We start from the raw sequence: 25,051 nt of genomic DNA on the forward strand, positions 1-25,051 counted from the left end.
TTTAAAGGGGAGAGAATAAACCATATTTGAACATTTCAATCAAATTGCAGACTCTAAGTTCAGTCTTTATTAAACCTTCTGATGTGAGTTACCCAAATTTTTGAGGGTTCAGATTTCAAGTTGTAGGCAACAAATTTTAGAGCCTGGTGTTTTAGTCAGCTATTTAACTGCTGCGACTAGAAGACCCGACCAGAAGAATTTTAGGGGAGGAAAGTTTATTTGAGGGCTCATGGTTTCAGATTATCTTAGTCCTTAGAAGGTTGGGTCCGTTCCTCAGGGCTTGAGGTGAGGCTGAACATCATTGAAGAAGAGCGTGGTTGTGGGAAACAGCTCACAAGGTGTTTAGGGAGCAGGGAGTCCATTTGCCAGATAAAAATATATACCCCAAAGCCATGCCCCAATTCCCATTTCCTTAGCCACTCCCTGCCACTCACTTACCACTCAGTTAATCCCTATCAGGGGATTAAATCACTAATTTGGTTAAGACTTTCATAACCCAATCATTTCTCCTCTGAACCTTCTTGCATTGTCTCACACTTGAACTTTTGAAGGACCTCAAATGCAAACCATAACACCTTGGGACTTCTCTTAATTTTAAGATCTCGTTATCCTGCCAAAATATATTGATTGCTTTTTAAAGTATGGAGGTCTGGATTTTTCATTGGCAACAGGCAATTTTCTGAATTGATTAAAATTAAGAGAAATTGTATAGTTTCAACTCAAATTATAGGTGTCTTCCATGACACTCAACAACACAAGTTGTTCTGCTAATGCACTATTTAATTCAAGTTTCCTTGAACACAATTTTCAGAGTTGGTGATTTGGGAGAGAGGTACCTTTTGACTGCAAGAGTAATTGAAGAATGTCACCAAGAAAGAAGGAGCTCAGGAGTGTAAAATCATTCAGAGCACTGTGGTACCATGAAATAGATGCATTTCTAAAATGCTTTCTTATTTTGTCCAAGTTCTTATCCTGAAAGTGATTTTCTGGTTCTAAGAGTCGGACTGAAGAGAAAGAATATTTCATTTCATGTCCTGATTAGTATCTTACCATGAACCCAGTGCAAGATCTGTAAATGTCAATTGAATCTCATTGATACCCACATCACTGGGAGATCCTGCTGTCTGAGGCCCCAATTAGGCTGATATGATCCTAGTTCTATGCATAGTGCTAAAAAAATCTTTGTGGAATGATTAATGAATAAATGCATAAACCTAAAGGTGTTATTTTGTGATTTTCAAAGTTGCCAGTTTCCTAGGGAGTATATGTTCTCTCTATCGTGAATTGTGAAATCACTCTAAGCTGTTGGACAGAAAGGCTGAGCAATCTGGCAACTTGCCACTTGCTTTTGGATAATAGATGTAGAAAAGTCCTGATTTGAAAAGTGTTAATTGGAGATAGACTGGCCAAAATGGAAGTTCTAAATTCAATGCTTATTTAGCTGAATGAAGTGCTTGTTTGTATTCCTGAGACATTTCCTGGTTTTTACTTTTCAGATGCTCCTCAGCCAAGGGAGTTACCAGAATAGACAAGCATGAAATTAATTTTTCATAGTTGTTTAGTAATAGATGGAATGCTCATAGCTCACTTCCATTGGGATTTTTTTTTAAAATTCCTCTTCTACTGCTCCCTACAGACACTGGCACAATCCTCATCCAAATTGCTGAATGAAATAAACCCCTTTCTCGATTGCTTTTTGGGCTGTTGTAAAGTGGTGTTTGGGGACTAGTTCTTTCCCAGTGGGCTAAGAATCTGATATATCAGCTTCTGTCTGTAAACATCCATCTAGCATTTATTATTAACTCTTCTAGATTGTCATTTACTCGCTTCATGCCCATACTAACCTTGTGTGAATGCAGGCATGGCCCTTTCTTAAACCCAAATCAAACTGAGAATGCACTTTCCATTCCTCCGCTTGGATCTGGTGCTCAGTAGCACATTATTCTATATTAATCTGACCTGTGATGGAAAAAGTATATAAGACACACATAGTGGTGAGCATGGGAAACAGTGAAGAGTAGAGAAACTCACTCACCAGTGAGCTCAGAGTGGGCTTTGTCTATTTTCAGGTCTTAGAACTTCCAGGTAAGTTGTTACATGCCTGCCTTCTTTACTAGGAATCATTTGCTGAGTATCTACTCTGTGAGGGTACTGGTGATTTTGAGGGATTCAAAGGTAAATATATCATACTCCCAGTTCTGATAGAGGTCATAGTCTAGGCTATGACAGTATTCTAGATAAAACAGGAAATATTCTCTCTTGCAAACATGGCATCTGCTTAGGATGTGGCATTTCATTACACTTGAGTGGTATAAAAATAGACCCTCACTAAACCATGTCTGATAGGCAGCCCCAGGGTCAAATGGTGTTGGTATTAATGTTCTATGTAGCTGTGCTAGGCACCAGTCCTTCCTGTGTAATAATTAGACATAGCTACAGCCCTTCTGACTCACTTCCTAACAGAGTTTCTTTGGTCCCTCACACTACCACTGTCTTTTCTCTTCATGCTGATAGCTAATCTGTAACTCAATTCTGGAAACCCCCGTGTCCCATGTTCTTACATACATGTATTGTAGTCACCTCTTGCTAATTGGGCTTGATCCCAGACCTCTGCTGCCAATCCACCTGTCTCCAGCCTGACCCACCCCTAAAGCATAGCTACCATTACTTCCCTCCTCTGCCTGAATAGTCAGTAGTTCCCAGAGCAGGCAGAATGAAGATAGCTCACATTAAATATTAAATATTGAACTTTATTTTATACTCCCTTTCACCTTCCCCATTGCACAGGTAGATTTACTATTTTTTGCAATGTGTAGTATTCATATTCTTGGTTCACACTATTGTTTATGTGGCTTCTGCTGCTCTTTTCCTTTGATGTCCAGTATTTAAACCTCCCCCTTCCTCATGGGCCAATTGAAGACTTTTCAAAACCCCAGTGTTAAGTGAGCTCTCCTTCATGTATTCCCCAACCATTTCACAAGCCCTATTTTCTATCTGATATCATATTTTCCCATGTAATAGTAAGAACTCCATGACCATCAGCATTTTATATGTATTAATCTGAGCCAGTTGATCTGCTATGACTTCAGGTGCACTATTTCACCTTGTCATTCATTTCCCAGTGAGGTGGTGCTATGGTCCTCCTGCAGATGTGGAAACTTAACCTCAGAGACATACAGCAACTTGCTAAGCACACATAGAGCAACACCAGGGTTTGAATTAGAATCCACCTAACTCCAAACCCTATGCCTTAATGACCATCCTTTATTGCTTTCCGTCTCCCTATATTTTATTTTAAAAATATTTTTTAAATGTAAATGGACACAATATCTTTATGAATTTGTTTATTTTTATGTGGTGCTGAGGACCAAACCCAGTGCCTCACACGTGCCGGGCAAGTGCTCTACCACTGAGCTACAGCCTCAGCCCACCATCCCCCTATATGTCAGTCTTACTGGTTTCTATATACTGCAGAAAAGTGAAAAAATCCTTTTGTCTTAGGGTGCCACAGTCTGGCTGCAGCAAAATAACCGGGGGGTGACAAACAACTTGTGTACATCGATACAGCAGGAGTGGGAGCTGTTTATTGTAGGACAGGAGGGGTATATATACATTCCACACAACTTATCTTAATTAACATAAACTAGATACAGCAGTCAACCAATAAGGAATCTCCACACTTAATGGCTCGCTGGCATTACTTCACAAACCACTCCCTCTGGCAAAATGCCAGGCGCCATCTTGACTTGTTTTCAGACCCTAACATTAGGGGTCTTACACAAAGTAAACTTTCAATAAATATTTGAATGTCTTCTGACTGCTTTTGAGTTCTAAACAACTCCAAATTTGTAAAAGACATTGAATGGTAAGAAATCAAATTAACTATTAAAATGATCAGGTAGATGCATTTAATGTTAATTTCATTCCTTCCAGTTCTTGGGAAGATTGTGATTAAATTTTACTTATTTAAACAACTTCTTTATTGAAACCAAATAACTACTTAGGACACCAACTATAAATGGTGAGTTGTTTCCCTCTTTTCCTTCCCTTCCCTTCCTTTCCCCCTTCCCTCCCTGCCTCCTTCCCTGTTTTTCTCTCTTTCTTTCTCTTTCTCTCCCTCCTCTTTTTTCTTTTGTTCTTCTTTCTTTTCTTCTTTGAGAATATAAGCCCCATCAAATATACACAGCACACACACACACACACACATACACACACACAATCAGGATGATTGATATACTTGTTCTTTAAAGAAACACAAAGAAGAAACTGGCAGTTTGGGATTGGAAATATGTTGTTTCAAGGGTCATTTTGAATGTGGATGAGAGTACTCTGCATTATGGTGTCTATATCCAGGTATGATTTTTAAACCTGCAGCCTCTTATCTTCAGGTTTTGCTTGGGTAAGAGAACACTGTCTTCATCATCTTAACCTGTTTTCTGTATACTCTTTCAACATCAGGGCCTTGTTCTTTGACAAGAATGTTACCCTTTGCAGTATGTTCTTAGTAAGCAAAGGTATGGGTGTGGCAGAAGGTTGTCCCCATACTTGACAGAGATAGACAAACATTTGCACTGACTCTAGGTGGTTTTTTTTTTTTTTTTAAGTATACAATATGTTAGTCAAGCTTCTGTGACCTGAACAGAAAGAAGATGAGATGCTGCAGCTTATCTAAAGCTTCACAGACAGGAACTGGGCCTTATATGCTATCAGGTGATGTGTTCAATACAATATTCTGCCCATCTGATGCAGAGCTGTGGATTGTCAGGTATTCTCAATTACGATTACTAAAGTCAGTAGGTAATTCAATATTCTGGCAATACAATACAATTATGGCCCATCCTAATGCAAACTGAATAGTTTTCTGTACTTACCAGGATGGAATGAAATTAAAAGAAATGAAAATTCGGTTGTTCAAAACATTATAAAGCTCTTGACATATCATATTTCATACATTAGATTCAAGTTGGTTATGAACTCCCAATTTTACCCCAAATACAGATTGCAGAATCACATCGGTTGCACATCCACATTTTTACATAATGCCCTATTAGTAACTGTTGTATTCTGCTACCTTTCCTATCCTCTACCATCCCCCCTCCCTCCCCTCCCATCTTCTCTCTCTACCCCATCCACTGTAATTCATATCTCTCCTTGTTTATTTTCCCATTCCCCTCACAACCTCTTATATGTAATTTTGTGTAACAATGAGGGTCTCCCTCCATTACCATGCAATTTCCCTTTTCTCTCCCTTTCCATCCCACCTCATGTATCTGTTTAATGTTAATCTTTTCTTCCTGCTCTTCCTCCCTGCTCTGTTCTTAGTTGCTCTCATTATATCAAAGAAGACATTTGGTATTTGTTTTTTAGGGATTGGCTAGCTTCACTAAGCATAATCTGCTCTAGTGCCATCCATTTCCCTGCAAATTCTATGATTTTGTCATTTTTTAGTTCTGCGTAATGCTCCATGGTGTATAAATGCCACATTTTTTTTATCCATTCATCTATTGAAGGGCATCTGGGTTGGTTCCACAGTCTAGCAATTGTGAATTGTGCTGCTATGAACATCGATGTAGCAGTATCCCTGTAGTACGCTCTTTTAAGGTCTTCAGGGAAAAGTCCAAGAAGGGCAATAGCTGGGTCAAATGGTGGTTCCATTCCCAGCTTTCCCAGGAGTCTCCATACTGTTTTCCAGATTGGCCGCACCAGTTTGCAGTCCCACCAGCAATGTACAAGAGTACCCTTTTCCCCACATCCTCTCCAGCACTTGTTGTTGTTTGACTTCCTAATGGCTGCCAATCTAACTGGAGTGAGATGGTATCTTAGGGTGGTTTTGATTTGCATTTCTCTGACTGCTAGAGATGGTGAGCATTTTTTCATGTACTTGTTGATTGATTGTATGTCCTCCTCTGAGAAGTGTCTGTTCAGGAAACTGTTAAGTGAATTTAGAGTAATCACAAGTTCTTCTTACCAAATACTATCTAAAATATTTGATGTATGACAAAAACAAGGAAAATTCATTGAATATATACTCTGAGATAGGCATTAGTCATTTATTTATCAGAATTCAGATAAACATTCATTTATCAGAAATTATATCATTGTTTCTTCCAAGAATGATGAAACTTGATTGGAAATATGGCATAATTAATATGCTTAAGATCACATCACTATGAAGAGAAATAAATTTCACTTAAAATGAGGTTCTGGAGTTTCCACTCGGAATTTCTAAACTCCAAGGTCTAATATATTTTTTAATATTCTATATATTATTTTCTAACTATTTCATTCCCATTTGTGACATAAGAGACTTAACTGTGTAGAATATTTTTAAATCATTAAAACAAAAATGTCTCTACATTTTTTTTATTTTTATTTTTTTATCATTCTTTGCATTTTAACATTAGAATTTATCCTCACAAATATTAGCTATTCTTTATAACATGTTCTACCCTCTATGTATATGGAACAATTAAAATGTTTCAATTAAATTCTGGTTTTGATGGTATTTGTTTAGAAAGAAAACAATTCTAAGGATAATTAGCTGTAAGTACACTGTGTTGGATGGTGTTCACACAAAATAATAGTCTTTCCCTAAACTTCAAAATATGGTCTTATTTGGAAATGGGATAATTGCAGATGGATTCAGGCTAAGATGAGGTCATTAGGATGGGCCTTAATCCAATGTGATTTGTGTTCACAGAAGGTAAGAGACATGGAGAAAGAGATACAGGAAGAATACAATATGAAGATGTAGGCGGAGATTTGAGTTACAGATGCAAGCCAAGGAATTCCAATGATTGTCTGAAGAGTCCAAAGCAAAGATTAAATTATATAATGGAATCACCCCAGATCTTCCAGAGAAACCATGATCCCGTTGACACTCTGATAGAACTTGCAGCCTTGAGAACTGTGAAATGATAACTTTAAATAATTGATCTTCTCAGTTTGTGGTACTATATTATTGCATCTTGGAATTAATAAAGGTTTTGGTAAAAGAAAAAAAAAAAGAAATGAAAATTCACTTGCAAGGCTTTCTTTCATTTTTTGCCTTATTTCCTTCTTTCTTCCCTTCTCTTAGTCCTTTCTTCTTTCTTCTTCTCTTCCTTTCTTTCTCCTCTGGAGAATATAAGCCTCATTAAATTATGTGAAGCAGAGTTATAACCAGGATTCTGCTCTCTGGATAATCATCTTTGCTGAGAAAAGTTTGTTTAATTTGACTTTCTACCTAAAATTCAGCATAGTAAATTTAAGATTAATCTCTTGCTAATATTGATTCTTCAGTAGCAAAGCCAGACATTTTTCATGAATATCCTTCTTAAATCTAATTTTGTCAGAAACAACTTTTTTTTTTGCATTTTCCCATTGAGAAATAAATATTAATTTGCTTAAGAGCACAATGGGACATAAAACAGTGACATGGTACAGGTAAAACCTAAATCACATAGAAATTATTAGAACCCATTTAAGAAAATGCATCATCCAATTGTAATTCATTCTGCTGTCATGTATAACAAATTAAAATTAAAAAAACAAAACAAAATGCATCATCCAATTTCTTGTCCCGCACCATTTTTTAAAGACCCTCAAACAGAAGAGGAGAAAGTAGATTTGCTTGAACATAACAATGCGTTGAACTTTCCTGTTCTTCTGCTACATCACCACCATGAAAACTATATGACCAAGAAGGGGTATCTCTACAACCCAAGCAATTAGAAATGCTACCTCCTTTTGGGATGTATTTTCCAAATCACAAGCTCCTTAACACATTTCTTTTTCCATAATACTTGGAATAATCTCCTCAGGGAGGAACAGGAAGTTGCTCCCTGCTGAATTTCACTCTTCTGTAGGTGATTGCATTTGGGGTAAATAGCAGGGGAAGGGTATCAAGCCCAGTCACCTCCTTTGAGTACTATCCTTTTGCCATCATATCCAACGAGGGATTCTTCCCCCAGCCAGTGGTCAAATGCATCCTCAGAGAAGATCCAGAGGGCACAGCTTCCTTTCTTCATTGGCTGAGGCATCAATGTCAGTGAAGGGGCCAAGCCCAATCTGTGACTGTGAGAACCATGGCATCATCATATTAGTGGTTAATTTTGGAAGTTTCAAATGAGATGAAGAGACAAATGCAATGTTTCTGCTTCTGTGACTAAGACACAGATATGTGGAGGCAAGCCATATGCAAGACCACTTTATGCTTCAAGGTAGAACTTAAAAAAAACACTGAGGGGGAAGTTCTAAACACTTAAACATATTTTTAAGTGTTTAGTTAAGAGGTTACAAACTAGAACTGGTCAAAGGCTTTTAACTATTAGTGTTGACAGACTTCTCGCTGCAGCAGAGAAACTAGTACAGGAATATGCACTATGATTTCAAAATTGAGTAAGAAGCTTCCCCTGCTCCTTTGGAGGATCAGTTCCACTTATGACCCTCATACCTGCACATGACATCTCATCACCTATGAGCTCTTTTTTTTTTTCTTTTTTTCAGTATGAGTCTGGCCTCAGGATCTAGATCCTAGAATCCCCACTAAAAATTCAAAGCACAAATGAGTCACTTCTTGAAATTTAAATATCTTCTTATTGACCAAAGCTTACTGTTTTCCACTATTTTGTACCTCATTTGTATGGAATTTTAAAACCTCAGGTAGCAATGTTGGATGTTCAACTCATAGAAACAATAGAATCTAATAGTGAGTCACTTTTCTTATCTCTAATTATTCATAGTTTAATGAAGAAACTCCTGTTGATAAGCTATTTCTAAGTCCTAATGAATATAAAGTCATTTTGGAGATGAGGAAATTTAAGTTTTTTGCTTTCAAGCAATATAGCTTTTTTTTTTTTTTTTACATTTCATCAGCAATGTGTTTTTTTTTTTTTTTTTTTTAGTGTCTTCACATAGATTAACATATTTAAGTCTAAAACTATTCATTTAAAACTCATATCCTGGGCTGTGGATATAGCTCAATTGGTAGAGTGCTTGCCTCACATGCACAAGGCTCTGGGTTCAATCCCCAGCACAATAAATAAATAAATACACAAATAAAAATAAAATAAAGCTCATATCCTCCATAACTGATTATGGAATAGATGTTAGTATCCATTTGTCATTTATTAGCTCATTTTAAAATAAAGGTTAAAATACTCTGATAGAATTGTGTTTGCAGGCAATAAAGAAAATTTAAAAGATTTTCCTGGATTATTAGAGTTAAACAACATGTAAGTCTAAATGAGTTAATGGAATGAAGAAATTCTGAAAATGTCTTCTTTTCTCATTTCCACAATTTGCATGAAGTGGCTGAACTACTTATTACCATTTTGGTTTTGCTGGAAACCTGGTTATAACATGGAGATGACAGGTTACAAACTCTAATAGGCCTGTTTTCTTAATTTTCAAAAATTAACTTTTTGTTCACAATTTTAGATTTGCAGAGGTATTGTGAAGATAGCATAGTTACTTTATAGTCTGCATCTAACTTTCTCTTGTTATTCATCTTACATTAATATAGAATATTTGTTATGATTAATGAATCAATGCTCATACATTGCTGTTCACTGAAGTCCATTCTCCAATATTTCTCTAGTTTTTACCTAATGCCTTTCCCCCGCTCAGGACTTCATCTACGAGAGCACATTACCTTCCTCATCACATTGCCCTGTATTCCTCTTGGCTATAACAATTTCTAGAATTTCCTTGTTTTTTGATAAAATTGGCAATTTTGAGGAGTGTTGGTCAGGTACTTTGTAGAACATTTCTCAATCGGAATTCCTCCAATACTTTCCTCGTGATTAATCTGGAATTATGGTTTGGAGGCAGGAAGTTCCCAGGTAATTGCCATTTTCATCACTGTAGCCAGGAAAATGAATGTGATTTGTCATTGGTGACATGACCTTGATCACCCAGCTCTGATAGTGTTCATCAGGTCTCTCCACTGTACTGTTACTCCTTCCCCCAACCTTCCCCCAATTTTTACTGTACTCTTTGGAAGGAAGTCACTGTGTTCATTCTTAAGGATCTGGGAGCTATGTTCCATGTCCTCGAGGGTGGTTTATCCACATGAATATTTAACCCAATAGGTATTTTAATTTTTAAAAAAGCTAATAGTATTGCACAAGTCAAGATGCTATAGAAAAGAGGAAAAAAGAAAATTTATATGTGGAAGTCAAGAACTAAGGAAACCAAGATAATAATTGTAGTTGAGGAAAAACATAAAGTCGAACTCCTCAGCAGGGTAGTCTCGTGACTAGAGATACAGTCCAACTCTTTCCTGCCATCCGGTTTCACTGCAAAAGTGAATTATTTGAACATTTGGCAATTATAATGAGTCTACAATCTTTTATTCTACACTCATCTCATGAATACAATACTTCCTTCACTGCCAATCCCTATTCTGTATCTTGGTCTCCAAAATGCATAGAATCATTTCCAGGACTGCAGACAGAATTCAGTTTCTTTTCTTAGTGTTGGATTAAACACTAGTCAGTGCCTAGGAAAGTTTGCAACAAGATAAAGACTCTAAGGAATGTGATAATGAAGAAATGGAGATAGGGAAACTTCCAGTTTCCTTATCTCCAATTTTTAGGTGAGAATCAAAGCAGGATGAGTTTGGTTGCAAAGTAAAAGAATGTATTCAGTAACATTTAAAGAAATCCACCTGTGCAGCTTGTCATTCAACCTATCCTGTATATAATCCACCACCTCCCACCTTGCAGACACACGGTGGCTCTCCATTATATCCTGGCCCATTACCACCATCAAGGAGTAAGTAATAAAATATGTAGAACCTCTCTGTTGAGTCCTCCAAGATTTTTCTTTGGGATTGGTAAAAACAGTATGTTGGGGCATTTGTAACTCTGGACTAGAAATTTGGAAATAGATATCAGTGGACACACGGTGGAAAGAAAAATTCTCTCTTATTTAGAGGAATAAAATGAGTTACAGAGTGATTTGCTAAAGATCTTCATAACTAGTGATTTCTATTTTTACTATTCAAGAAAGCATTCTCTTAAAACTCCTCAAAAATATCCTTGTTGTCAAACAAGTCTTTTTTTCTTCCTCATTTTCCTTGATTTTTTTTGGTGATATTTGCATTTGTTAACTACCTTCCAGTATTGGACAGCTATTGCTGTGTAGCAAACCATCCCACAACTCAGTGGTTTAAACAGCCATCACTTATTATTGCTTTTGTTATCTGTGAGGCAGCTGGAGTTTAGCTAGGCTGGGTTCAGATAGACGGTTCTGCATTTTGTGAAGATTGACTAATTGGCTAGTGGTCACTACTCTGTCTTGCATCCTTCTCTTAAATCTAGAATGATAGCTGTGGCATGCTATTGCCTTAAGTGTTGGCAAAAAGGCAAGAGAACAAGAGGTGACGTCTGAGGTCCCTTACAAGTGAGGCTCAGTACTGGCATCCTTTCATGTCTGTCTACATGTCCTTAGCCAAAACAAGTCACATGGACAAGGGGCTGTGTCCTCAGTGAGATCATAGCTAATGCATGGATTCAGGGTAAGTCATGAATTGAGGCCAGTGATGCATATTTTTGCTGGGTTTTTTTTTTTTTTTTTTTTGATTCAGGGTTTTGCTGTGCTGCCTAGACTGATCTTGATCTTGAATCCATGATCCTCCTTCCTCAGCATCCCATGTAATTGGGATTCCAGGAACATGCCACTGCATCTGACTTCATATTCTTGTTTCTTGAAGCATTCTCTTCTTACTTTCTTTTTTAATTCAGTACTGTTTTGATCCTCTCGTATTTTATTATTTCTTTAATTCTTCTTCCTTCAACCTCAGTACTGTATGTAAAGTTTACCTAAGGCTCAGTCTTCCTTTATATATGTGTTCTTCCTAAGAAAGCTTATCCAGGCTCAGATTTCTTGATGCCCCAGTGGTCATTCCAGTTTACAATTGAGCATTTCCATATTACCATCTAAATTCACCTAAACTCATAGTCTTTGGTTCCATTTGCCATGTAAATCAATGTTTTCTTTCCAATATAGAATTGTATCTCTGTGGGGCAATGGTGGTGAATGCCTTTAATCCCAGTAAGGAGGGATGCTGAGGTAAGAGGATCACAAGTTCAAGGTCATCAATCTAGCAAAGCCCTAAGCAACTTAGTGAGACTGTCTCAAAATGAATAAATAAACAAACAAACAAATAATAACAACAACAATAAAGGGGTGGAGCTATTGCTATTCATTTTAGGGAAATCCTGGTGGTTAAGTGGCCCTGGGTTCAATCCCCAGTACTCAAAAAAAGAATTTTGTTTTTTTAAGTGCATCCTCTGAAGAAGATTGGGTCATTAGTTAATGATGTAGAAATAAATGCAAAAGCAAAAGCAAACAAGGCCCCAGTAAAAAATTTTCCCTATGTTAATAAGAATAGGACATCTCTAAAAATGAAAAGGGAACACATCTGAAAGAAAACAATGATAAGAAGAGCTATTAAGAGCCATTTGAGAAAGTTAATTTTTTAAAAAAAATCCGGAGCTCATATGGGTTGTCATGACCTCCCTATGAACAGTCAAGTGTGTGGTGTGGGAAGATCTGAAGTTTATTCCACAGAGCAGAACTAACTCCAGGGGGTGGTGGATTTGTGGGAGGAAAATTTCAGCTCAATATAAGAGGGGAGGATTAAGTAAGAAGAACAGGAAGAGAATGGGTTGTAAATATCTTTATTTTCTATTTGTGTCACTCTTCTCTATAAAGTCCTATTCCTCATTCTCCCACTAATCCACCAAAATCCTATCTGCTCTTCAAGACTTGTCTCTAACCTTTTCCTTAGCTATTCCAATGTTCTCGATCCCTCTCAATTCCTGTTGCTAATCTCCACCACCCACAACTAAATTAAGGCTCTTTGAAAGTACAAACAGGACACACTACTTCAAGCATGTAACACAACACTGGGTTCATAACAGCAATTCAGAAAAATTCTTACTCACTTATTGTCTAAGCACAGAATTCCTGATTTCTAATTGGGAGACATTAGGCTTAGCTGGAATTCAAAACCAGATTGGAATTATTGGGAATCTGATGATTCCGTGAACATAGGCTTCTGATTTTAGTGAAAGCCAGAAGGGAGCTGAAGATTTTGGCATCACTCACCATCCCACCTTATGTTTTCCTACTCATCAAAGACAGACTGAATTTAGAGATTTTCTGAGATCTTAGATTCGTAAATCAGATAATTCACAGGATGAAACAGAGTAAATATGCCATCATTTCTTCACATCTGAAAATTATTTTAAACAAAAATCACCTGGTGATTGGGGATATGTGAGATGCAGAAATACACAGGGCCCTGGAGAACTGTCACTCTAGTTTGTATTCAGGTCTGCCTGTTGTCATAGTTACTGATGTACTCAAAGCAATTTCCCTCCCGAATCACACTCTGTAGACCTTCAATGAAAATAAGCTATTCTTCCTGCTTTATTTTATTTTTTCTTTCCATGAATTGAAGCTAAAAAAATAGCATCAATTGCACGGATGTTTTTACACTCTTAGCAAGATTTTAAACATAGCAGAGGAATAAAAGATGTTTAATCAAAATAAGCAAAATAAGATTGAGGCCTCATCTTATCTGTGCAGCAACGATTCACTGAGTGCCTAGGTACTGTAGACACAGCTTGGATTAGGGCCCCTCCCTGCCCTTAAAAATACAGGGGCTCTGAAAGGGAGAGCAACAAGTAAGGGGTGCATTTCACCAAAGTGAAATCAGTGCTGTAATGGGAGCACAGTACAAAGAGCCATGGGAATGCACAAGGGTGTCACCTCATTAAGTTTGGGGTGCTCATGGGGTCATATCAAGGGTAAACATCCTTCCCCAGAGCCTCAAAGCATCACTTCTGGAAAGTTCAGCAGATGTATTTTCAGCTGTTCTGGGACAGGAAACAGTGTGACTTGCAGGCTGGGCTCATGCAGCAGTGGTATGAGGATGCCAATGTGGTTTGCGTGTGACGTACTGTATGTCTATTGCCTGTTTATCCTCACACTTGGCTCTCCTTTCTGCCCTGGTTACAGGAACTCCTTTACAGACATCCTCCGTGCCATCCTGCTATCATTGGAAGTCCTTATTGAAGATCCGGAGCTTCAGATAAATGGTTTCATTTTAATCATAGACTGGAGTAATTTTTCCTTCAAACAAGCCTCCAAACTGACACCTTCAATCCTCAAACTGGCCATTGAAGGACTGCAGGTATGTCGACCGATGTACAATGCGTGACTGTGTGTGACAATGCCCCTTTTCCTTCCTTTTGCAACCAAAGTAATATTTGTCCTTTAGAATGAAAAAAAGGAAACTTGGATAAAATTCATCTGGGAGTGCTCTGTATTTTTACCTTAGCTTGAGTTTAGATGTTTGCTTTTTTTTTTTTAATTAGCCTTCATTTTCATTAATAACTCTAAATTACTATTACCACGGGCACAAATTACCTACTGCAGCAATAATGAATAAAGCTCCGAGATATTTAGCTTAATCCATCAGAGAGTTAACAAAAATTAAAACTAGGAAACATCTGCTTTATGAGCATGTCCCACATAGAGGTGGCATGGGAGCTTACCAGGGTTTCGAGAAGCACTTTAGTGCCCCAGAAATGCGCCCCGTGGATTATCATTTCCCAGAGTGTCATGTACTGCAGTATTTGTGCTAATGTGGATCACTTCGGTGCAATCAAAGGGAGCAGATGAAATTCTAACCCCCTGTTTGCATGACCAGTTGTTGTTCAGACTTTGGGAAAGTGTTTTTTTTTTTTTTTTTTTTTTTTGTGCTTTATGAGAGCAGGGTGGCTAGTCTCTTGAGACCCTTCTATTTTTTAAGGTTCAGTGATTTTTATGAAAAGTAACTAACCCAGAGAGGAAAAGCTACTTAGCCTCCTGGTGACACATTATCACAGTATAAAATTAATGGCATAGTTTGGCAACATTCAGAATCAGCATAGATCAAACTTGTGTGCCTTCTTAATTAGGCAGGAAAATTGACACAATGGAATAGCACCTATCCCCAATAAATGGTAGTGATACACATCTGGTAGGTAGGAAAATATGGACATTGGACAATTCTCAGATCAGATATTTCTCATGCTGTTCAAAGTACATTAGTTCAATCACCCCTGGAATTCTAGTGCCACAAGTAATCGGTAGTTCTATTTCTTAAACTATGGCCTATTCACAGATAGCCTTTGCCAAATACCTAGCACCTTTGGACCTCTGATAAACATATGTCTATTGAGAAGTTCATTGGTTTAGACAAAGGAGAATGAATAGAATGCTGTCGGGGGGGATTAGGAAAAACAGTAGAATGAATCGGACATAACTTTCTTATATTCATATATGAATGTACTACCAGTGTAACTCCACATCATGTACAACCACAAGAATGAGATCCTAATTTGAATAAGTTATGCTGTATGTATGTATAATATGTCAAAATACACTCTTCTGTCAGGTGTAAAAAGAAAAGAGAAAGTCCTTTGTCTATTTTTAATTGAGGCCATTGGTATCATCATCATTATTATTGAATGGTGAGGTTTATTTGTATATTATGGAGGCAAGTCCTTTATCAGAATATGTAATGTGAATATTTTTTCCTTAAATGGCTTAGATATTCATTAAATGGCTTAGATATTCCATCCTTAATGGAATATTTTAATGAGTGAAAGTTTTTCATTTCAATAAGGTCCAATTAACTATTTATTTTTTCTTGATGAATGTTCTCAGTGTTCTGTGTAAGAAAACTTTTGCCAAAATGATGAAGATCTCCTCCTATATTTTGTTCTAGAATCTTTATAGATTTAACATTTATGCTTTGGATTATGATTCATCTCATCTTTTTTTTTTTTTCTGTGTAAGGTGTGTCAGGTCACTGTCAATACTTTTGTGGGATTGGGTTACCAGGGATTGAACACTCAGAGGCACTCGACCACTGAGCCATATTCCCGGCTCTATTTTATACTTAATTTGGAGACAGGGTCTCACTGAATTGCTTAGAGCCTTGCTTTTTTGCTGAGGCTGGCTTTGAACTCGCAATCCTCCTGCCTCAGCTTCCGGAGTGGTAAAGATTACAGGCGTGTACCAGAGTACCTGGCAAAAGTATTTTTTTAAAAAAATATGTAGACAGTCAGTTGTTCGTTCTAGCATCCATGAGGAAAAAAAAACAGATCTTTCTTTCCCCTTTGAATTGTTTTTATGTGAAAAAAAAAACTGGGAAAAAACCATGTCTACTGAAAGGATGTTATTTATTGAAAAGGTTTCCCATTTCTCAGGAGAGAGAGTGTATGTACACTGCTGACATTTCGGAAGAGAAGTAAGGACACATCGTTTCAGGAATGACAAATTGTCCTAGGTGGCCACATCATGCAGAGCATAGTGGGTACAATTTTTATAGTCACGTTTGCATCTACAGATTACGTGGGGAATCCTGAGCACGGATCTATGTGTTCTTGACTCTCATTCACTTTCTCTCAGCTCCAACTCCCTTTTTCTAACCCTCTTCTCATCTCAGTCTTTGAGCACCTAATCTCTCTCTTTAAGCTTTTATCAAAGGGAGTTTTAAAGTAGGATTCAAGGCTTACTTCCTGCCCCATAATTATGCTGGCCATATTTCTAGGAATTTCTGTGCAAGCTTTGTGTAATCCCACTTTTTAAAAGATAATCCAATACATGAATAAGTAGCTGTGATTCAACTTCTCTGCCTTTATAAGACTTTTTCCCCCCCCCCATAAATCAGGAAAGAAAAAAATGTCTTTATTTGACCCCATGTTCCAATTTTTCTTTCTGAAAATGTGATATCACATAATATGTTCATTGCCAATCTCACTAAGGTGGATATGGGTCTTCTGAATTAATGTGCATGAATGTGATTTGAAAGGTAAAGCTACACAGGAAAGTAACCTATTCTTATTAGAAATAGCAGATGTCCTTTGGTGAGGCACGGTAAGGCCCATTTGGACCTTCCCTTATTGCATATTAAGGTCCACAATGAATTCCACAATCCCTTGTGTTTCCAGTTAAGGAATAGCTGCTAAAAGGTGAAGGGGAAATGAATGAGACCAGAATCAGAGAGGAGAAAAACATATTTTCCCCTCATCATCCAGAGTAGCAGTTGGATCTCTTTATTATTCACCCCTTTTATAAGGCAAGAGAAACCCCTTTGATTATACCTCAGACGGTTCTGGAGTCCGGAGTCTGAATTGGGGTGCAGTTTTTTCTGGGAGCTCTGCCTGGCCACATCCTGGAATTCTTAGAAGGGTACAGATCTTCATGCCAGTGGGAGGTCAGTGGTCCCAAGGAGGCTGGTCAGATGCAGCTTCTTCAGCTGGGATGTGAATGCCTCCAACCTGCCCCTTTAGCATGTTGTCTTGGCCACACTAGAGAAGTCGTCAGGGCTACTGCAGATGATTCTGTTCTTGTCCCATAGTGGATAGTCAGTTCTGGCCAGCTGCTAGCAACTTCTAACTCCAGGCCTCCCCCTCTGACTGTGGCAACATTCAGATGCCATGGCCCACCCTCTGCTGGCTCTCCGGGAGATCTCTCTTCAGCACAGGGGTTGTTTCCATCTCCCAGTGGGCATAAATCCTTCTGATACCTTGAAAAATCCATCTCTGGTACTAAGCAGAGTTTCTGTCTTTTCACCAATGTTGCACGGAGGAGAGCCTTGTACAGGTTTCCAATTGCTAGCAACAAAGGCTCAAGAGAAATTTTAGAGGAGAAAGGGAGAGCTACCCAAGTCAGCAGCAAAGAGAGAAGAAAAGCCATGCTCCTCTTTCCTCCCATCTGGGGAGGACAAGGTGTCTACTGGACATGTGGCAGCCTGCAGGGGAGGCAGAGCCCATGTTTCACTGTCGAGAACTTGCTCTCTTTACCATCTTGCCTTTTGTAGGACCCTCCCTTGTCAGGGTGGATAATCAGAACACATTGGTGCTTGGCCATCTGGTTTGGAATTTGACCTCTTTGTAGGATTTGTCTAGATTTACCTGCTGCTCAATCCCTGGAGAGTTTGGAGCTCTGGGTTACAAAGCACACACACACTTGCAGAGGTGATCCAATACCTCCCATAGGGAGAAGAGGGCGGGGTCATCTCAGAGAATACATTGTTCAGACAATGAGAATTTAAGGTTAATGTTTGGTCAGTCCTGCACCCTGCATCACAACCTAGTTCTAGTGTCCTGGATTTTAGTGCTATTATTTTGGTTCTTAGTTCTTCATAAAGGCAATTGTTCAAGGAGAACTTTGGTGATTAATTGTCATGGGTTTTCCAGAAAGTCGACTCTAACAGGGAGGAGATTTGTTTGGCAGTGCTCTTAGGATCAATATGTATAGAAAGGAATCTACAGAAGGTTGGGCAGTTGGAGAAGTTAAGCGGGGATTTGGTTCATTCCTATGAAGGGTTCAGGGGATGACCCTTCAGAGTCGTCCCCAGTTGGTATCAGGGTTCTCAACCTTTTTATTCATACATTGTTAAGTCATAGTGTCCTCACTGCCCTGGGAAGAGGTTTCAAACTTGAGCAAAGTCAATTTATTTGGCCTGATGCCCCAGAGAGTGCTGTTACCTGAGGACTTTGTCCTGGTAGCCCTCCCAGAAGGTGAGGTTGTGTATCAAACTATCTACTGCAATAAACAAATGCTACTTAGAATATCCTGCAGTGTAATATTTGGGTCTTTTCTTCTGGGTCTGGATGTACAGCTGTTTTTTTTCTTGGTCTCATACAGTGCCAATTAATCCCAAATGAAGGTGATGCCAGATGATACAAGAAGTGTGGGCACAGAGCTAGCAACTTGCTGACAGTCCTTTCATTGGGTTGATTAGTTATATTTCTGTGCTGCAAATGGGTAATTATCCTGCCTCCGATAACAATCTAAAAAAAAGAAAAATAATAGAAAGCTCCCTAGGTGCTGTGGCACATGCCTGTAATCTCAGCAACTCAGGAGGCTGAGGCAGGAGAATCACAAGTTTGAGGAAAGTCTCAGCAACTTAGTGAGACCATGTCTCAGAAAAAAAACAAACAAAAAAAACATCTAAAAGGGCAGGGGATGTGGCTCAGAGATAAAGCACTCTAGGATCAATGACTATTCTTTGAAGGATCATCAGATTTTTACAAGCTATGCTGTATCAGCCAGTCATGAAATGTTCAAGGTGTGTCTACCGCATGTTCCTCTTTTCAGCATAATGTTTTGAGGAAATAACACTGTTTAGAATATTAAATTGTTTCAGTTACTTAAATATTCTATTCTAAATATTTGTTCAAAAAACTTTAAACATTAATTTTGAGAAATCATTTCCTTTTGCCCCACCCTTTGATCTTTTTTTTTTGGGGGGAAGGGGGTGGTACCAGGGATTGAACTCAGGGGCACTCAACCACTGAGCCACATTCCCAGCCCTTTTTTTGTATTTTATTTAGAAACAGGGTCTCACTGAGTTGCTTAGCTCCTCGCTTTTGCCGAGGCTGCCTTTGAACTCACAATCATCCTGCCTCAGCCTCCTGAGCTATTGGGATTGCAGGCATGGGCCATGGGGCCTGGCTCACCCTTTGATCTTTAAATGTGGTCAATAATATCTGAAAGATACATTGAATCTATTCATTACAACTTGTTTAATTTTTTTTAATCAAACTTCACATAATATTTATGCCTCCATTTTAATAGAGCAGAGCATTATTCTCTTAGTTCTGCCAGGGAATTCTGGCAGAATGAGCAATACACTGAATTCTTGCTCTTGAGCTTTATAATGTTTCCAAAATCAATTTCTGAAATTATTTCTTGTAAATTCCTGCAGCCCAATCATTATAATCAACACTTGTTGTTTATCAGTGTGCAACCAACCCAGATTTTGAGAAAGCTTACTGAGCTAAAGTGTTTTACTTAGGAAGAGCTATAGCCTTGTGTCCTGTGGGCTATTTACAAAATATTTGACTTATTTAAGGACTCAAATATTTGACAGCCTATTTTCCTTTCATTCAGCAGAAGGAATCCAGGAAGCACTTTTTTTCTTTTCTGTCATTCCCATGTGTCCTGTCATCATCCTCTGGCGAAGATGGGCAATTTATCAGTACATTAACTTTTTGTTCAAAGTTTATGATGTGACTTTTTTTTGGTTTCTTAAAGATGTTTTCATAATGTTTATATTGATGCCGATTCTGTTTCTCCCAACAGATTTCAGCCAGTCTAGTGGCATGGGAGGTCCATTTTTTTCCTAATTCTTTTTTCCTTAACTTTGTGATGATTTACTCACTGTAATCCAGGTGGGAGGGGATTTGGAGCAATGCTCAGAGATATGATTAACTGCAAATCATTTATCTCCTTAAAGTCTTTTTTGTTACATATTTTCAGACAGAGACCCATTCTCTTTGGCCTCCTTTTCATCCCCTAGATTTTTCATTTCCTTTTCCAAAACATGATATGTCTATTTGCTCTGCGGAATACTAAGTGCCATATTCAGTTGAAAGAGTAGAATGGGCAAAAGTCTGTCATGTCAGTGGGCAATGTGACAGTTACTGTGTACAAATGAATGGATCATGTTGTGATTAAAAAAAGTCAGGCAGATGCATTTCAGTCAGTAGTAGATTCACTCTAATTCTATGGTCCCTATCTCAGACATGCAGATATTCTAACTCACAGTGTATTCATTCAACATAAAATATGGGTGAAAGTGCAGTGCCAAACCGGCAATATCAGCATCATGGGGAGCTGGTAGGAAATGCAGACCCACAGGTTCTAACCCAGGCCTCCTAAATCAGAAGAAGCTTTTCAACAAGTCCTGCAGATGGTTTGTATGAATGTTAAAGTTTGAGAAGCACCACTCTGGCATGTAGTGTTAATGTACACTGCAGTGGATCTCAACATCAAGAGCATCAGACTCCCCTGTAGGGATTTTTACAACCCACAACACTGGATGCCACTCCCAGAGTCTCTGGTTCCATAGCCCAGGAGCAGTACTGAGTTTATTCTTCTGGAACATTTCCAGGTCTTGCCTCTGCTGCTGGTAGAAACCACATTTTGGTGGGGGTAAGAACAAAGTCCACCATCTGGGCTTCAATCCTGGCTCTGCACTTGACTCTCAGGCAAGTCATTCATTCTTTAGTTTCCTCAGCTGTACAACGTGGTGCTTTAACTGTACCCACTTCATAGGTTTACAGTGGAAATGAAATAGTACATGAAAAGTGTCAACACGTAGCCAGGGCTCACTGAATGCTTGAGTAATTTTGAATGACAAGGCTAGACTTTATTCCTGGGCCTCTGTGTCTCCAAGACATTCATATAAATGAAACCTCACTCCATCCCTCTAGCTCTGTAAATCCAGATCTCAGAACACCAAACCCCACCCACCTGTTAACTGGCCCTAAACAAGGAATTCTTATCCCCACTTACCATATTTCATGATGTAGACCCAGATTGGGCATCATTTATCTAAACAGTGGCACTTGAGGTGCTTTTCTTTCTATTCATGTAGTGTGACTCTTATTTATTACCCAGTGGTCAAAACGTGAATACAGTCCTGGTGCTTTGGCGTTTCAGTAATTACTGGTGCAGAAATTCGCCTTCTTCATCTTGTAGGACTCTTTTTAGCAACAGAATCTACAGCATCTTTTATGGATGCACACAATTTTTGTGTATTAAATAATATTAGGAACAGATCGAAGAAAGAGGGCATTTGTATCTTTCATCAAGAAGATTCTTAATTCATGTTTTCTAAACACTCCACACATGGTTGAAGAACACTTTTCCTCTAAGCAAACTATGTTTTACCTTTCAGGCCACGGAGCTGTAATTTTGAATTTGCAATAGTGCAATATGTGATTATGGAAATATTAGAGAAATAAAATATCTCCTGTAATGCTCTACCTTGTTAAGTATCAATTAAATTCAGGAAGATAATTAGGGCTAATGGCACTCTGGTGATCTTGATGGCAGACAGTATGGCCCATTTAAAATAGGTCCAATTAAATAGGTCTATCACTAGCATACTTTTTGATAAATGATCTTTCTGAACTCTTTCACATTACAAAAGAAGCCAAACCTCCAGTTCACTCTACCAAGAAATAGACACAAGCCTTTACTTTCAGTTAGTCACAAGGTAAACAAACACAATCTCTGCCTTCAGGAAGGTCATGGTTCAGAGCAGAAGCAGACCTATACATTCGTAGTGAAAACACTGTACAGAAAGGGAGAGAGGCATGGAGCTAATACAGTCCTAGCAGAGAAATCCCATACAGTCACCAGGAGTCAGAAATGATATCCTGGAAATACCACACCTCAGCTCATTAGCATATGAGTGTAGAATAACTAGCTGAAGACAGAGGGTAATAAATTTTACTGGCAAGGCATAGTCTGGTAGGAAAACAACTAATTTCATACTCTGGAGGGAACAAGTACCAGGTTAGGAGCTTCTGTGTCCAGGTTCATTAAGGAGCTTGGTCTATTCCTACAGACATGGTAGCCACTGAACACACTGAAGCAAGATGACAGCACAGTTACTTTTTCCATGGGGTTCATTTGGTGGCTATGAGTAGAGAAGTTTCAAAGGCTGGGGAACCAATTAAATGTCAATTGCAGTAATCCCAGTAAGAAAAGGCAAGAATCTAAACTAGGAGTAATAGAAGGGATTCTATAACCAAACAAGAAGCAAGACAATAAAGCATTTGGTGATTGTATGCATGGAAACTGGTAGAGGAGGAGTCAAGGGTAAAATTAGCTGTGAACCTAAGATGACGAAGGGTGGATGGGGGTACCAGATAAATGAGATATCATGCAGACAGGAGTGGGCAGTTGTGGGAAATAATGAGTATCACTGAGTTTTTGGTTTGAATACGGTTTGAGTGTGTCCTTCAAAGTTTCATGTTTTGGAAATGTGGTCCTAAGTGTGGTGGTGCAGAGGTGGTAGAATTTTTAAGAAGTGGGGCCTTATGGAGAGTGATTAAGTCATTGGGAATGCTGCCCTTGGAAGGGAATAATGTAGTTCTTATGGGGTCCCGTGTCTTAATTCTTGGCAGGAGTAAGGGAATTAGTGGGTCCTTTGGCCAGAAGGGCCGCTACATCTGAACCATATCACTTCAAAATAGAAACATGAAAAAATCGATTGGGACAATGAATCAAATATCAAATCTGAGTAATATTTCATTTTTCTTGGAGGCCAACTAAAGATTTCAGACCTTTTGTTATGTTCTACCATGTGAGAAAGTACACACTGCTGCAATAAATAGGTGGTAAAGTGCAGCCTATTTTCACCCAAGGAAAGCATTTGTTGCTAAGAAACGATAAACATTGGTAACCCCTTTTAGCCCAAAGTCAAAATTTCAAAACTTGATGCCTTGCTTTTGTATTTTGAAACACCTAATTTTCTTTTCTTTTTTTTGTACTGGGGATTGAACTCAGGGGCACTCGACCACTGAGCCACATCCCCAGCACTATTTTGTATTTTATTTAGACACAGGGTCTCACTGAATTGCTTAGCGCCTCGCTTTTGCTGAGGCTGGCTTTGAACTCACAATCCTCTTGCCTCCTGAGCCACTGGGATTACAGGTGTGTGCCACCATGTATGGCTAAAAGATCTAATTTTTGTGTAATAAGCTTTCTATTGAGGAGTAAGTTACATTCAGAAAGCTACATAAATCATGATTGTATAGCTCAATGAATTTTCAGAGAATGAAAGTATCTTAACTAACTAAAAGCATATCAAGAACAAGAACCTGTGACCCAATAATTAACCCCAAAGGCAGACACTTCCTAACTTCTAAACTATACATTAGTTTTTGCCAGAGTACAGTTAACTGTACAGAGTACAGTTAAGTACAGTTCAATCCTCAACACCATACACACAAAGGAGGTGACTTTCACCTGTTTCCAGGTGTCCCTGCCTTAGTCAATCATTTTTGTGTATGTCATGATGCTTTGGGGTGCTATCTTGTTGGTACCATTTTCATAAAAAAAAACCTGAAACTAGTATTTCAGCACATGGAATTTAATAAACAACACTATTTTTGAAAATTTTGAGGCTAAGAAATGCAGTAGCACATTGTCTTTGTGGAATTCATAAGCAATTGCACCCTATAGAATATCTAGCAGTGCATAAACTGCATAAAATTGCTTCATTAAACTGCCATACTTTATTCTTGAGAGAGTCCCCCCATCACTTAATTAGAGGCCATTTATTCCCATTTTGCACATAATTCTTATTGCTTTGGTCATGTGGTTTCCAAGCTTGGGAAGTTTCAAATAAGAATTTGGTTCTGGGGTGCATCCACATTAATGTATAGACAATATCAAGAAATAATAGCTGGCTGGGTATGTAGTTCAATGGTAGAGCATGTGTTTGGCATGCGTAAGGCCTTGGGTTCAATCCCCAACACCATACACACACAAAAGAAAGAACAGCTGACCTCCAAGCAAAAAACACAACTCAATATTTTCCTGGGGGATCCAGAATGCACCATGATTGAAGTCATTTAGTACAGAGACTGCGATTCCACAGTAGCTCTGAGAGCATCAGCAGGTCATCGCTGATGTGCAAAGCCATGATCTTGAGCTGTCTGGAAGAGTTCAGAGAACATTCAACCCACATTATCAAAGATAACATGAACATGTGTCAAATATTAGAAAGATTTTTACCTATAATAAGTACAATGTGATATAAATTGTTTCAGCTTAGGAAACAAACCCTTAGTCTCTTGGATATCTTAAGAGATCCAGCAATCATTAATTATCTCATGGTATAAGAGAAAGAAAACAGTTATTTTGTAGGGAAGACAATTTCCAGGTAGCCAAAAAAGAGCCCTTTGAAGGTTTTTCCTTTAGCTTCCCAGAAATGGAAGAATGGTAAATGTTCTAAGAGCCTCCAACCCTTGTCATCTCTGACATCATCTAAACTCGACTTCAGGTCCCAAAACTCCACTCTTAGGGTTCATTGTACATGCTCCCTGCTAAAATCCTTTTGACATCTGGGGCTGGGACTCAGTGGGAAAGCACTTGCCTAGCATGCACAAAGCCCTGGATTTGACTGCCAGTAATGCAAAAGCATTTTATAAAAAAATTGAAATACTGATAATAATTCAGAAATCAGCATTTTAAA

At 38.4% G+C, this 25,051-nt stretch overlaps 1 protein-coding gene across 2 annotated transcripts in view; it reads left to right on the forward strand.

Annotated features, from left to right (window-relative positions):
- Clvs1 (clavesin 1) overlaps positions 1-25,051 on the forward strand; it is a 199,105-nt gene that overhangs the window by 69,357 nt on the left and 104,697 nt on the right. For both annotated transcript variants that reach the window (XM_046460589.2, XM_058584432.1), the window contains exon 3: positions 14,014-14,188. In XM_046460589.2, the coding sequence (XP_046316545.1) occupies positions 14,014-14,188 (175 nt within the window). The remainder of the gene's footprint in view (positions 1-14,013; positions 14,189-25,051) is intronic.

This window comes from Marmota monax, unplaced genomic scaffold (assembly GCF_021218885.2).
Source record: "Marmota monax isolate L192 unplaced genomic scaffold, Marmota_monax_Labrador192_F-V1.1 WCK01_AAM20220418_F8-fsc00063, whole genome shotgun sequence".
Classification (NCBI taxonomy): domain Eukaryota; kingdom Metazoa; phylum Chordata; class Mammalia; order Rodentia; family Sciuridae; genus Marmota; species Marmota monax.